General features: G+C 49.3%; 1 protein-coding gene across 1 annotated transcript in view; it reads right to left on the reverse strand.

Moving 5' to 3' along the window:
* Positions 1 to 11,612, reverse strand: part of GALNT16 (polypeptide N-acetylgalactosaminyltransferase 16) — a 75,859-nt gene extending 64,247 nt beyond the window's left edge. Inside the window, exon 1 of the mRNA XM_054634716.2 lies at positions 11,208 to 11,612. Within this exon, the coding sequence (XP_054490691.2) occupies positions 11,208 to 11,411 (204 nt within the window). The 5' untranslated portion in view covers positions 11,412 to 11,612. The remainder of the gene's footprint in view (positions 1 to 11,207) is intronic.
* Between the last annotated feature and the right edge of the window lie 3,704 nt (positions 11,613 to 15,316).

Raw genomic sequence — 15,316 nt, forward strand, 5'->3', positions numbered from 1 at the left:
GTCACCTTGCATTTCTACTCTGTAATACTTTCAAGAATTCTTGAAGGGTGAACAGCACCACCCAGCCGTACCCCCTCCCTCCTGTCCCCCCCAAAAAGAAGTCAAGATTCTTCACTTAAAGTTTAGATCTTATATTCTGCTGAAGCCAAGATGAAGGAAGTGCAGAACTGTGTACTGGGACTTCCGAACATGCAGCCTACTGGCAGGAGCAAGTTCCTCTTGTACACTGGTGAACTGGGGAGCCTTTCACAGCTTCTATGGTACAGGAGGCACAGAAGAATAAGAATCCCTTCATACACCCAGTTCCCATCACCACTCTCCCCTCCTGCAGCTGCTGGTCCTGCCCAGCTGCATGCCCAAGTCCATGCCCCTGCCCCCAGGCCATCAGCAGACACAGAGCAATGCCAGTGTGTGGGCCAGCTGCCACAGCCCAGGAGGTGACGAGCATCCTGCTCAGACCCTGCAATAATGCAGGCACAACAGGGTGGGGGGAATTTTCTCACCTTTTCTTCAGCACTTGCAGTGGTGTTAATACCTGTTTATCCATTCTTGGCCATTCTTTATGATGTCTTTTAGGAGCTATTGGGCAAAAGCAGAAGAAAAATATAGAGCATTCCAATCCCCTTTAAGCTCAATGTGACAATTTTAATCCTCTAACTAAAAGGAAAGAGGGGGAAAAATGAGATGGACTGTGACAGGTTGGAAGGACTAAATCCCTGTTAACTAGGGCATCAAGATTTAAAGGGTTCAGCTTTGCACACATCAAATGTCTCTCACAAGGTCCTCACAGAACACTGTCCCCTCCAATTCCTCAGTGCCAATGGAGACCCACTGTCCCAAGGATGCTGGCAGTGGGCAAGAGAACACTACTGCCATGACAGTGCCTCACCATGACTGGTGAATCCAAACCCATGGGGGTGGCAGAAGCACCCAGGTAGCCCTTTTGAGTCACAGATACAAGGGGTAGCAAAGCTACCAGCCACCCAGGGCAGTGATGCACAATTAACAGCTGAACGGCAGCAGAGAGAAGAACGTGGTCATAACCTGTATTTAACATTAGCCCTGCCACACACAATTATTTGTATCACCCCACCATGTTTCCTTTCAACTCCAACATGTCTTTCCTGAAAGTGAAGCTTTAGGCCCAAGAAAATTAATGAGTAAATAATTTAAAAAACATAACTTTTAATAATTTACAATGCATAATTTTAAATAATGCTGTAAGGATGCAGGCAGATCAACAGACTTTTCCTATTACCTAATGTGACTCAATCTGTATCCTGTGCTGTAAGGACAGTGTTTGCTTTCACTGTTAGCCACCTCCTCATGGCTCACCTAACATGCAGCATGAGACGGATGTCTGTTCAAGGACCTGACCTGAGCCAGCAGTCCAACTGCTCACTTAAAATCCTTTCACACTCAGCCAAAGGCAGCTTTTGATAGGTGCTTGGGCAGCTTCTCCAAGGCCAGACCTCACTTGACCTCATCTCATCATTGCCTGGCCTGACAGATACACAGTTAGTCCTGATAGAATGCTGATTCCCCAGCCCCTCCCAAAATTTTTTTTGGGCTGCCCAGCCAGCATGGTCCAGTTTTCCCAGCACAGACTGGAAATACCCTGAAATGTCCCATGGGGCCACTCAGCTAGCAGGCATGGCACAGCAATATGGCATTCCAAGGCACAGCACAACCAAACACAGGGAGGATACCAACAGATGCCAAGTTCATTCAGATTTGTTCCAAGAGAATTTTTGAAATGGTTACCTCATTGCAGAGCATCCATCCTTCTGCTGCCAACCCAAGCTCAGTATAAACACCACCCTGCACCTGAGCAATGAGAGAAACACCCCTGTGCTCACCCCAGCCCAGCCCTGACAGAGGAGGCAGCTCTGCAAGTGAAGCACCAACAGGGATGTGGCAACTGAGCATCCTTAGGCCAGAAATGGGGCTACGCCCCTACCTGTTTCTCAATGGTCCTGCCAACCCCTCAGAGGTCACTGTGAGAGGCTGTTTCCTGTCTGTAGGCATAAAACAGGCAGTTTAGCTAAATGGAGACATTTCACAAGGTTGGGAGACAAACACAGCTTACTCCATCAGCAGCCTGGCGGCTGATAATTCCTATCGCACTTGTTGTCATCTTATTGCAAAAGTTCCATACCTTATTAGTGATTTCTCATGGGCATCTCCTCACAGCACTGACTCCTTCTTCATCACAGCACAACCAACAAACTCCAGCTCTCTCCTCACCCAGCTAACCCACTCTTTTGTAGCACTTGTCTTCTTATTGGACACAGTTGTGGCCTATTAAGGGCAGGCCTGTTCCTAATCTTTGGGGATTAGTACAGCTGCAAGGTGTGAGACTACCTTCTGCACCATCTTTATTTTCTTATATTCTTCACTATCTTTATTTCTTACATCCCTCCACACCACACAACCAGATCTGAATCAATCTCACTGAAAGGTACAAAGAAAAAAAAGTCCACCAAAAATGACATGCATATTAGAGCACCTGGGAAATACAGCATGATCACACACAGCAGGACTTCGCAGTGAGCACTTGCACCATTCACGGTTTTGGACTCCAATACTTTACCATTATTTTTTACAATTTCAAAAGACTACAGGGAACTACATAGGAAGCAAACAATTATTTCAATTTCGTTGTGTGGATGTGATGGCTCCTCTTTGCACTGCCACTGTATCCAGATTCCTGTACTCAGAGACTAACTGACCAGTTACCCAAGGAGCTGCACTGCTTTTTGCAGCTCTTATACACTCTTCCATATTCATTACACTTTTTACTGCATACTTGGTACCAAAAGGCACAAAGTTACAGCATGGCATTACTGGGCATGACACTCTCTGGCACCAAATACTTTGTTCAGGGCACTCAGCAGGGAAGCAAGCTTTATTTTTCCAATTTTGTTCTGCAGAAAGATTTTTTCAGAGAACCTCTGAAGACACTTTCATTGGTTAGAAGCACTTTTCCAGCCAAGCCCTAGCTGTTTCAGGGCAGTTATCCAAATTAATAAAGGCAGGAAAAATAGTCCTTTTTTTTCCTCACAGGCCCACAAAATGCCTGATACAGATTTCAGCACAGGTGCTTTCGCTCTCTGCTGCTGTTAAACAAAACCTCCTCAAAAAGATCATATTACAGCTTACAAGATGAAAAATTTGTGAAGTGGGAGAATTGAAAAGAAGAGGTTAAAGCAGATAATTTTCTACAGCTTTAGCTGAATGTCATCAGTGACCATGCTGGGACAGTCAGGTGTTAGAGCACTGCCCCAGCACAACCATGGGAGCCTTGGAGCCTGAACTGCAAAGTCAACCCTTCAGCTCCACCATGGCAGGACGACCAACCAAGCATCATCTCACCAGCCAAAACAGCTTCCCAGCCCAGGGGCAGCCTCACATGACAGCTTCATTCCCATCCTGGGGATGCACAGGGACAGGGGCAGCGCTGTGGGACCTGCAGTGGCACTGCAGAGGTGGCTGAGGCAGGTCCCTGCAGGGACAATGCCCCTCAAGGAGGCAAAAGAAAGGAGCGCCAAAGGGAGTGTGCAGCTGCCCATCAAAAAGCTGGTCTCTACCAACAGTGAGAAATTACCCATATGCTCAAAGCACATCACAACATGGGTAATTTCTCTGCAGAGATAGGACCCAAGAGAACACTATATTCTTTTTTACTTGTCTCCACAGCCCCAAACACAACTGGGACATGGAAATTTGAAGCGGACAGTCCACCTGCAGTCCTTTATCACTTTTATTAGTTGGAAGAATATGTGCTTGTAAAGACACAGCAAAAGACAGCAGTGGGTAATGTACAGCCTTTTCTAACAAATCCTATTGTTCAGTGTTCTAACAAATCCTATTGTTCAGTTCAGCATGAAGCAGCCCGTGCTGTGCCTTCAACACCTTCCTCTTGCAGCAGATCGGCCCTGACCTGCTACATTTCTGCTAATCCCATTCCTTGTTCAGAGGGCATATAAAGGGAGAACTCAAGGACGTTTTGCTAAGGTTATCTCTCTCATCTCCAGCCCTTCACAAAACTTGCAAGCTAAGCTGCCCAAAAGTCCTGTGAACTAGATAAAATTTTCATTTTAGACTTTGGGGAAACGGAGGCATATGAAGAGCCTGTAAGGAAGATGAGTTCAGCTCAGTCAATAAGGCAGCTCAACTCCCACTCCACGGGTCTCACTGTGGTTCAATCTTAATGCAACAGTATGGGATGTGCTGTGGATCATGGCCTCTGCACTTGGCACTGGACAGAGTGCCAGCAGTGCCAGCTGACAGGACTACCCCAAGGAGCCCACAAGCCTGCTGCAGGAGCTGGCAGACAGGGCTGGAGCAGCACATGAGAGCGGCACACACGAGCAAAACAGGAGAGAGAAAGCAAGGTCCTGGGACTCGCACATGGAATAGGAACAACCAGCTGGCATTCTATGGGGAGCCAAGGAAGAGCAAGTGATCCCACTTTGCTGGGCTCTGCCCTGGGACTTCCCCTGCAGATGTGAGACAAGGCACAGGTGAGCCAGGGTCCCCTGCTGCCCCAAGTGCTTCATCCCCAGCACATTTGCCTCTGTTTGTTTCATTGCCTTTGTGCTCTGCAGAATTAAATCAGTTTTCAGTGCTCCAAAATGGGCGGTCCCAGTTCAGTGCCACTGAAACAAAACATCTTCTCCCCTTGCCTTTTAAGTGACTCTCACCCTGCCAGACTTGGCATGAAGTGTCTGGACCAAGTTTCACCGTGGCAAACAGCAACCTGAGATATCTATCAAAGCTTTCTGTTTCCAGCAACACCGCTAAATTTTTAGGTTTTAAATCTTGAGACAGTTTTGTATATGCAAAGCTCTAACTGAGGAAGCAGCTGCATACTAAAGAATGCTTCAGCTCACTAAAACTTGCAACTGCTTCACCCACTGATTTAAAGAAAAGGCTCTAGTAAAATAAATCATGTTCAGGAGCACTGCACTGGCCCTCCCCTCACTTCTACACACTCTCTCAGACTGCCCAGACCACCACATTCCCCAAGCCCAGCTACCTCACTGCACCTACAGCATCATTTTGATTAACAATTAAGGCCAGTCCTGCCAACTGGATTTTATTAACATTACTATTGTGAACAATTTCTTTCATTTTTATTTTATTTTAATGCATCACAAGGGCCACTGGGACAAATTAAATATAAAATCATTTTCTGCCATTTAGGCAAACAGCAGCCATTCCCCCAGTTTTCAAACATAAACACTTTAAATAAAACATTACACCGTCAAGCTGTCACTGAATCTTCCTCTTGCAATAATACCCTTGGAGAAAAAGTTACCAAGTCATCCTTTTCCAGGGAGCTGGCACAGGCCCCATGTACCATATGAGAGATGCCACAGAGATCCAAAAAAGAAAAAAATCAGTGCTGCAAGGGTCTGGCCTCAGCATGAATGGCTGTCACAAAACCCCGAGCACTAAGGGCTGTGTCCTCCACCCTGATACAGACTGGGCAGAGCAGAGGCCATACAGGTGCTGGGAAGAGCCAGGCAGGTGCTGGATTTTGGCAGTGGAATGGGCCAGGCTGAACAGCACAGACAAACCCAGCAACTGGCAGGTTCTTTTCCATCTCATTTCCAACACCCCAGATACCTGCAGAGCCACAGGGAGCAGAGCTGCTTTGCAGGATGGTGGGACAGAGAGATGAAGTTTCCTCCACTTTTCGTTTACTTGAAAGGAAGATGTTTTAAGAAAACAAGAGCATTTAGTGAGCTGTTGAACGTGGCAACTTCACCGGTTTGCTCACCAAGGTGTGAGCTGTACCTTCCTGGCCTCAGGGCGTGCTGCTGCTGCTGCTGCAGCCATGGTGGTCTGGCTTACAGGCAGCATCACAGCCCTGGGGAGACCACAGAGCCTCCCCTGCTCTGTCCCCGTGTGTGCAAACTCAAACACAGACACTCAGCATAAGAGCAGAAAGAAACCTACAGGGCCATATGCGTGATCCTTGCCCCAAAAGGCAGGAGACTCAAGAGGGACCAACCTGCTATGAGTAAAATGGTAAGGAAGCTGCTGAAATGAGCTGTGGCACCTCATTAAAAATAAGGCCTTTTCTCTTCATAGCATAGCATGTCATGAAATTAAGCTTGACAATATGCCAATGCAAGGAAATAGTGCTGATCCCCCTCTTGCTGTGTTTGTTAGGTTCTTTTATTTATTTAGGATCCACCTCAGTTGCCAGAGTTACATGCCTGAGGCTACAAGACCTGCCTCCAGGGAGGCACATGAGGATACAGGTCCCTGAAAAATGGTATCATTAGCAAACCATTAAAGTTGCAGCCTTTCCCAGTTGTGAGGAAAACAGCATCCTCTGAAAGCTGCACACAGAGGAAATGTGATGAAGGGATGAGAATAAAATCATTCATGAATGCGCAGTGAACATCAGCCAGCACCTGCTCTGCGGGGTTCAGATACCCAGGAGCCAAAGACAACACAAAACAAAAGCAGCAGTGTGCTTTTAACTAGGTGTTCCAGGGTCTGAAGAGCATACATCAGCGTGGTCTTACTTGGTGGCAAATACAAGCATGACTAAATGTGCCAGTTGGGCAATTCAGAGAAGCAGGTAAAGCCCAGCCACTGCCTATCTTCTGGCTAAACAAGATGTGGGAATTAAACAATTGACATCTTTCCTTGCCAACTTGTTCTTTGCCTACACACACCACCTGTTCTGAGCCAAGCATCCCAGTGGAGTCTCCTGCTTGCTGTCTCACCACAGGTGACACACAGTTCAGTGATGTTTGCAGAGCATTTAGAAACCCTTAGCTACACGGAAAAAGGATGCCTTGAGCTCATCTCCCCAGTGCTCATTTTACATGGCAGAGCACAGAGGTAGCGAGCAGCCAGGAGGGCTGAGCTCAGGTCACCTGAGCCAGCATTACAATACAGGGTTCTCCACTGCCAAACCGGCTGCAGTGGGCTCACAGAGCAACTGTACAGGTCACAAAAACTGGCAGGACGAAGACAAGAGACAACATACCAAAATCCAAAGAGCAATTTACAAAGATAAGAGGCATCATACCTGCTCCAAAGAGCAACAGGGCATCAGCCTAACACAATTCTGAGCATTTAAATAATGATACTTTTATCTCCACCTTCCAGGCATCTTGCTGCTTCCCTGCCACCCCAGAGTAGTCAGCAAGCTGGAGAACCCTGTGGGCAACCTCACATCCTGCTTTTGACTAGGGAATAGGAGAAAATTCTCCTACCCTCAGCTCAGCTCACAGTCAGCCAACAGAAAAATTTCTTTTTCAAAGCTGCCTACCAACCATCCCTCTCACTAACAAGCCTTGCCCACGCTGCAGCAATGGCCCTGCTCTCTTCACTGGGACACAAGTGTGCTGGGCGAGCCTCCCATGCTGCAGTCTTTAGACAGGGAAGAACAGAGCCCTGGGCTCTGCTCGTCAGTGCCATACTAAAGCAGATATGCAGCACATGGTGAGCAATTAACCACCTGTACATAGTGCAGGAATGATGCCAAAGCTCTTCTAAAGACACATAGCACAGCTTCTGGCCTTTGGAAATTTCCTGGAAACAGGAAACAACCTTTTGCCTAGAAGAGACAGAAGAGAGTCCAAGGAGGACGCTCATCTTCCAAAAACACACAAGCTAGCTGTCAGAGGTCTTAGGGCTCCTTCTAATCAATATGAAACTATGCTGTGCTCCAGAGAAAAAACACATTTCTAGGAGTGTGGTACTCACTTGTGCTTCTACCCTCCGTGGTAAGCGGAAGGAGAAGCATGCAGGGGCTTGTCTTGTCACCAAGTGAGCCCTGCCATTTGCCAATATCTGAATTTTCATCTCAAGCATCTGTACAGCCTGTTTGTGAAGAGCCTATTGCAAAGAGGCCACATGCCAAGATTTCTATCTATAAAACAGATATCTGTAGGATCACTATTAATGCACGAGCTGTTTCTGGGACACTGATCTCTGACAGATGCCCCAGCCTAAATGTTCAAAGATTTCCCTGCTGACTCCAGGAATCAGACATCCAGATTTTAAGTTCAAAGTTGTGCTAACAAATATGAGGTCAACAAATAAAAAACAGTTTCAAGCTCTGACTTGCAATTGACTACAGTGTTTACCTGAGATGATTTTTATTCTTCACATTAAGAGAGAATAAAGAAGAAAAACAAAAGCCCAGAAAGCACTTCAGTTTTTAAACCCATGCAATATACTTGCAGTTGCCCAGGATTTGAAATGTCATAGCATAGATGCAAGAGCAGGACTCTTGGACTCACTCACCCAAAAAAAAGACTTTTTTCTTTTTCCCAGACAGAAAAGCAGCCAATTTTAGAAAATTGAAAAAATATTTTTCCAGAGACCCATAAGTCACATGAGTCACCCTTATTTGCAGATGAGCCCAAACCTGAACTCCAACATCATCACTCATGCAGAGCAGAGGAAACCAGAACCTGAATCAAAATGGGCAGCTTGTCTCAGTGGCTCTGCAGAAAGCCAAGGGATAGAGAAGCATGCAGAGCACAAGCACGCCTCCCCTTATACATGACTGCCATCATACATTAATTCAAATAATCTGACTTCAAGGGGAATGAACTCGGAGTTGAGGGCTCTGTGCTGCCAAAGGACAGCTGCTTCTCTAAGATTTGTTATTTCTCCAGTGGGGCAACAGAACTGGCACATTTCCTGTGCTGGCTGGGAGAGGGTAGTGGGCTGTGCTGGGGACAAGCTGAGGACAGTGTGCACAGCTACTGCGCTGGCCTGACCAGCCCTCAGGCTCACTCACACAGATCAGACCACGAGACCCAGTTGTCAGACCCTGCTAGATGCCACACCCTGAGGGACAGCACTGTCCCCAGACCTCCACCAACCTTCCGGCCCTGTGCCCACATGCAGTCACTTTCCTGCTTCTGCCCCAGCAGTGCAGGCAGAGGCCCAGGCTGGGACAGCTCGTTGGGCACATCACTGCTAAGCCTGTTAGGCTCCCCACAGCCATAGCACCGCATAGCTACACGAGCACACACACTGCATTTTACCACCTTGCCTCTCACAGCAACCCACCAAACCCTTGGGAAACCTGCGTGCATGAGGGAAAACCCAAACACCACAAATCCTTCCTGTTTCCTTCTCTATCCAAATACATCATGGCAGGTCAGGATGTGAAATTTCCACCATGCCCCATTACTGGGTGCATAAGGAGAGGGTCCTCCTACATCTCAGCTGCTACTGAAAGCCCTAGTGCGAGGGCTGGCACATCCTGGGACCCCAGTTACAGAGGGACTTGAGATGCAAAGAATGATTATTTTTCCTTGCTAAGGGATTTCGGGCATGAAGCAGTGCTGGAATGATTTACACGGTTTTGAGAGCAGGACCAGATTTGGAGTGGCTGTTGCACGGCGGTGTATCTTGCAAGGAGAGGCTTTGTGGTTAGCCATGAGCACATACTGCCCCCCAAACAGCAGCAATATAATCACGTGTGGCACTGCCACAGCATCCTCCTCATGAGGATTTTAAGGTGCTTGGCAGACGATATGGATTCATGTAACCTAACAAGCCCTCTGAGAGGGAGTAAAGTAAATGCTATAAAAAACCAGAAGGGATAAGCGGGGGAACAGAGAAATAAAACTGCTACACCAGCATGTTCAAGCTCACACAAGAAATCAGAGGCTCAGGGGCAGCTTCCTCTGTCACTAAGCTGGAATCAGAAAAGCAGGAGTGCTCTAAATCCTCTGTTCAACTCAGCCCTGGCCAGCCTAAGAGCATTTCCCAGTGCACCCAAAGGGCTTCAGCAACAGCAGCACTCGCACAGAGCTCCTCACCGTGCCCATTTCCTGCTACATAAAGGGTCCAAAGCAGAGCAGCCTGAACTGCCGGCAGCCCCCAGCCCTAGTGAGCAGCAAATAACAGAAGTGCTGTATCCAAGAGCCTCAGCTTTGACTTTTGAGTTTCAGCAGCTGCAAGCAATGGCCAAGGGGCTCAGCTGAAGAGTTTCCACCCTGCCGCCTGAGGGCTGGGACTGCTCTGACAGCATTTTCCAAACATTCACGGGGCTTCCCAAACACCTATAAACACTTCCCATCCCCTCGCTTTACACGTGAAAAAAAGCGAGACACAGGCCAAAAACTCCCGGTGCCAGCCAAGGAGGGAGGCGGGCAGCCCTGGAGCCTGGCCCCTGCTCGACTCTGACCGGGCTGCTGCTTTTGTTCGCTTCCATGTGTGCATAACCAGCTGACAAATGGATTCGCAGCCAAAGAGTGACACACAGTGCAGCTCCCGAACAGCTTCAGCTGGATCACTCCTGGGAATGGTATTGCTGGGCCACTTCTTGCTCCAGGGGCCGATTTATTTTTTATGAAGCGATTGCCTAGAGTTGGGAGAGCTTTATTGATGCTATTATACAGGCTGAAGGGAGGACAGATCACCCCCACGAACAGAGCAGAAAGGTCCTCATCGTCCTTAAGTCAGGAGCTCGATTTTATCCCCCTACTGAGCCCACAGATACCCAAGGAGGGCATAGCGTGGTGCTTTCAACAAAACTGAAGTAGCACATCAGGGCACTGCTACCACTCCTCGGGTTAGGAACGGAGCCCTGGGGGCTCCCGCCATCTCCCTGCCCAAACCCCAGCCTGAGCCCGCCTCAGACCGCTGCCTCCGGTTTGAAAGAGACTAAAGTCCCATCGGGCAGCCAAGCGGAGGGGGCAGAGGCTGGTACCAGCTGTACAGTCCCTCGCATCCCCCCGGCCCGGTGCTCGGAGCCCGGCTGGCCGGAGGAAGGGCTTGTGAGAGGTCACGGCTCTCAGCTGGTCCTGACGGGAAAGGACTGTGATCACATACATGCGTGTGTGCGTGCATATCTGTATGTGAGCACCTTCTGAACGCGAACTAAAAACCTTCCAGCTGCTTCACCCGCCTGTTTCCCCGGCCAAGGGCAGCCGCTCTCAGCCGGAGGAGCAGAGCACGGGCGGAGAGCGGCGGAGACAACTCGGAAACACTTTACCCACGGCATTACTCTATTCCCCCGAGAGTGCCCACCCTGCTCCCCGAGTAGCGGCTGCCATGGTGACAAGCACGAATGCTAAAATAAACAGAAAGCAACCCGAAGGCAAAGCGCAGCCCTCCGCCGGCGTACCCCGCGCCCGCGGCGGCGGCTCCCTCCCTGAGCATCCTCCCCGCCGCGGCAGGACGGGATGCTGGGGCCGCCGCTCACTCACGATGAGGGGGATGGTCCTCTCCTCCCGGCGCAGCTCCAGCCTGCCGGCCGCCCTCTGCCCGCTCCGGGCGCCGCCGCTACCGACTCCGGCGGACCTGCCGGCAGCCGCCGAGCGGGGCTTGTTGTCCTGCCATAAGTAGTAGAAAGTGCCCAAGATCCAGGCGACGGTCAGGATGGCGATGGCATTAGCCCTGATCCTCCTCATGCCGAGCGCCCCGGGGGAGCCTGGGAGCGCTGCCTCGACGGGCAGGGGCGGCTGCGGGAGGAAGAAGAGGAGAGCAGGAGGCGGTGGCGGCGGCCCGGCTCCCCCGCCCCTCACGGCCCCGGCCCCGGCCCCGGCCCCGCACCGCCCAGCCGCCGCCGCCGGGTCCTAACGCCGGGCCCGCTCCGCCGCAGGGGGCGGAGGGCTCCGCGCCTCCTCCTGCTCCTCCTCCTCCCGGCCGGGCCGGCGCGGGGAGCGGGGAGCGGGGGCCGGCTGCCGGCGGGGATGCGCTCGGCGCCGCAGCTGCAGCGGGGACGGAGCGGCAGGGCCCCCGTGGCGGGGAGCGGGGGACACGGGCTCAGCCCAGGAGATGGCACCAGCGTGCCCTCCTGCACCGCTGCCCCTGAGGGACTCGTGTCCGTACTGCCATGGTCGTGCCCGTAAGGCAGGCGGCCAGCGAACGCACCGTGACAGCCCATGGCACACGGGATCTAGGCATCCGTGGAGATGAGCCCATCTCCCACTAAAGCTGTGGTGGTTGACGGGAGCAAGGCCCTTGGGCGGACAATGGAGCTGCCCAAGCACCCGCTCCCATCGCTGCCACACGCAACAGTCACACACTGGCACTAGGGCTGGGCGCTTGGGCCACCGCCTCAGCCTCGAGGCCTTTCAAGCCCTGCGGCAGGACAAGCATGGCAGTGGAGAGGCAACGATGATACAATTCCACATTACCGGGCACTGCTAAAGCTGTAGCGGTAAAAGGCTCACTGAATCCAGCCCTGCGGGCAGCTTAAACAACAGAGCACGCAGCTTGTGAAACCAAGTGACATTTAGGCACAGTGCAGCTGCTGAGCAACCACGGCTTTAAGGTTTGCGGGAGGTACCGAGAAAACTTACAGGGAAAACAAATGTTTAGAAAACAAAGGTGGTTCCAAGGCACCTGATAACGGGGCTAGATAGAAAATGTGGGTGCTTCCAAGGCACCCGATGAGAGGATTCGAGTTTTTGCATTACAGTATGGAAAACGTCATCAGGGCTTCTAAATAACGTTTTGCCCTACTTTCCTCCTGACCACATGCCTCTAAGTGTAATTGCAACCTGCCCCGCTAAATTGCCCTTTGAGATTTACCTGCACACTGCTTGTTTCTTGAAGTACAGCACAGTACAAAATTCATTCATCAGACTCGTTCTGTGGGCACTCAGGGCAGAATGCTGTTTCCAGAACCAGCACCTCCCAGGGCTGCAGCACAGCTCCACATCAACCTCCTTGCAAAGCACAATTCATGCCCGATGTAGAAAATGTTAGAAAGCATCTCACATCCTCCTAGGTACGTTTCCCAATGACCTGTCAACCACACGCAGCTTTCCAGGCTGACTAGTCATAGTCAGTGGCAAGGGGAAGTTTGAGACATTTAAGAACCAAAGTCTTCCAAGGGATCATCAAAAACATAATTAGTCTAAGCTGCCCAGTCCACATCCTGTGGAAGCTGGACTACTCCCACTATTTTCAATCTCTTTCATAGTCTTACTGGAAAAAGAGCATCTGCTCTCCTGTGTGGGTTTGGATTCAGCAGCTGCCTGGGCTGCAGAGGCACATGAAGAGAGGCAGAGGAGCTGTACCAAGGAATCAGAAAAGAGGAAGACAGGAAGTAAGATGTATTCATATCCATGTGACAGCAGAGCCAGGCAGAGTGTCTTCTTTTTCACCACTGTGCAGATCACACCAGACTATGCTTGATTCCTTCTTAGTCTTTTCTCACCTTTTGGTGGGATTCACTACAGAAAAGCAAATCGTAAACAGCAATGGAGACTTTTGTCTGAAATAGGAGAAAATCCTCTGCCCCAAGACTTGAACTAAACAGACTGCCTTCTCCTGCTTTTCCAAGCACGCTGCTTCCCTTTTCCACTGCAGCCATTCATTTTCTTCCTGTGTTGCCCCCCTCACCCCACTAGCACACCCTATAAGCTGCCATGCAATCACCATTGCCTCTTAAGGGGTGCTGTGTAGGGAAGTCTCAGAAACTAGCAGAGTGCTCTGTAGGCAAGCTTCAGCAGGGCCCCAGACAGAAGCCGGGTCAAGAGGTCTTTCTCTATGGGGGCAGTTGTTTTCACTCCCCTCTCCCTGCAGGAATCAGCAGTAGAAAGCAGGGTCTGTTCCTGCAGAAGCACATTCAGAGCGCTGGGCAGGGAAGCTCTGCTCTAGCCCACAATCACAGTGAAGGGTACAGAAAAGCTGTGTTACCCACTCTCTGAGCTGGTGGCAGAGCAGCTCCCCATGCCAGCAGATCCAGTTCAGCATAGACAACCCAGATTTGCAGGGGTCCTTTATTTATGTTGCCTTAGCTTTGGGACCAATTTGAGCGGAAGAGTGTTAGGAGGTGGTTGGGGCACTAGAGCTAGATGACCTGAAGGAGACAGGACCTTCAACACAGCTCCAGCAGAAAAAGCATGTACTTACATATCACCAAGCTTCCACATGCTTTAAAAGTAATGCAGCAATATTTCATCTCCAGGGCCCAGATACCTCACTGTAGGATTACCAGCTTGCAGGTCCAAGCTATTGGTACTGAAGGTTCCATTTTCTGCAGCCAAAACTTGCAATGATTTAATCTCTGACCACTGAGCTTTGCTCCAGAATATCATATTTCTTTTAAAAGACAGCACACTTCTAACCTTATATTCTGCAGGGATCTCTGACAATATAAATTGTTCTGTTCAGGTATAGCTATACTGTAATCTGCAATGCTGCAGGCAGATATTAGCACCAGCCCATCAGAGAAAAGAATACCAGAAGCAGTCTGGCATGGAGATCTCTACACCACACAACTGGCAAACTAGACATACAATGAATATTAACAGTGATAATAAATACTTCAGTGATGATCATTGCAAAAGCATCAACTAATTCAGTACGTGCCCTAAGAGAAGTGACCTGAGAAACATAGTATAATAAACTAAACAAATCAAGATTATTCAAACTCCATAGCAGAATTATGGGATCTTATCACCACATTTGTTCTTTTTCAATTCCATCATAGAGATGTTAAATCTTTTCTTATTTTGTGACAAACTTTGTACAGTGGAATAAGGTGGCTGGTTTTCACAAGCTAAGTATTTGGTGAATAATAAAGATAGAGAACAAGAGGAGGAATATAACCAACCAAAAGGAAAATTTTGTGTGGGGTTTGAGAACTTTTTTTTTTTTTTTTTACAAACACCAAGGCCCTAGCCAGCATCACCTTCAATGGAAAGAGATCTCCTAAGGCTATGAATATTAAAAGGTGCTCTTGAGAAGCCGGTTTTGTCTTTGGCTGACAGCTTAGGTCACTCATCTAGGAGAACACACATGGTGTTTGAAATTGCCCAGATACAATTGAGATAATCGTTATTGCAGCAGAAAAGACAAGCATCATCCAGATTTGTCTTCAGAAAAATGAAGTGTGGCTGCTTTATAGTTGTGGCGAGACACAGTGCATGTTTTTGCAGTCATCTGACTTAAAACGTGGCTGAGCTTTCAACTATGAAACATCTGGAGAACACCAAAAGGTTTTTTCTTAGCACTACTCTGATCTGAGAAATCAGGTCTGCTAGATTTGTGGCCTCCAGGCAAGGAAGTGCCATCTGAAATATCAACATAAGGTCTGTCTGGACTCTTGAAACTGTTTAAGTAAATTCATCCAGAGTTTAGTTAAGAGCATTTGAGGAAAATTAGCATTAGAGTTCAGGGGCTGAAGCAGGTCATGCTCCAGAGAGAAACAAGAGTAGCCTGTTATGATGATGAGGTGGGATGAGAAGACTTGCTCAGAGAGAGGCAGCTCTGCCTCCCCACAGCCAGCCAGGAGCTGAGCTCCACCCTGTATCCAGAGAAGAGCACCCCCAGTTTAGGGACTTTTCAGGGATTTTTCACA

Source organism: Agelaius phoeniceus, chromosome 6, assembly GCF_051311805.1.
Source record: "Agelaius phoeniceus isolate bAgePho1 chromosome 6, bAgePho1.hap1, whole genome shotgun sequence".
In the NCBI taxonomy this organism is placed as follows: domain Eukaryota; kingdom Metazoa; phylum Chordata; class Aves; order Passeriformes; family Icteridae; genus Agelaius; species Agelaius phoeniceus.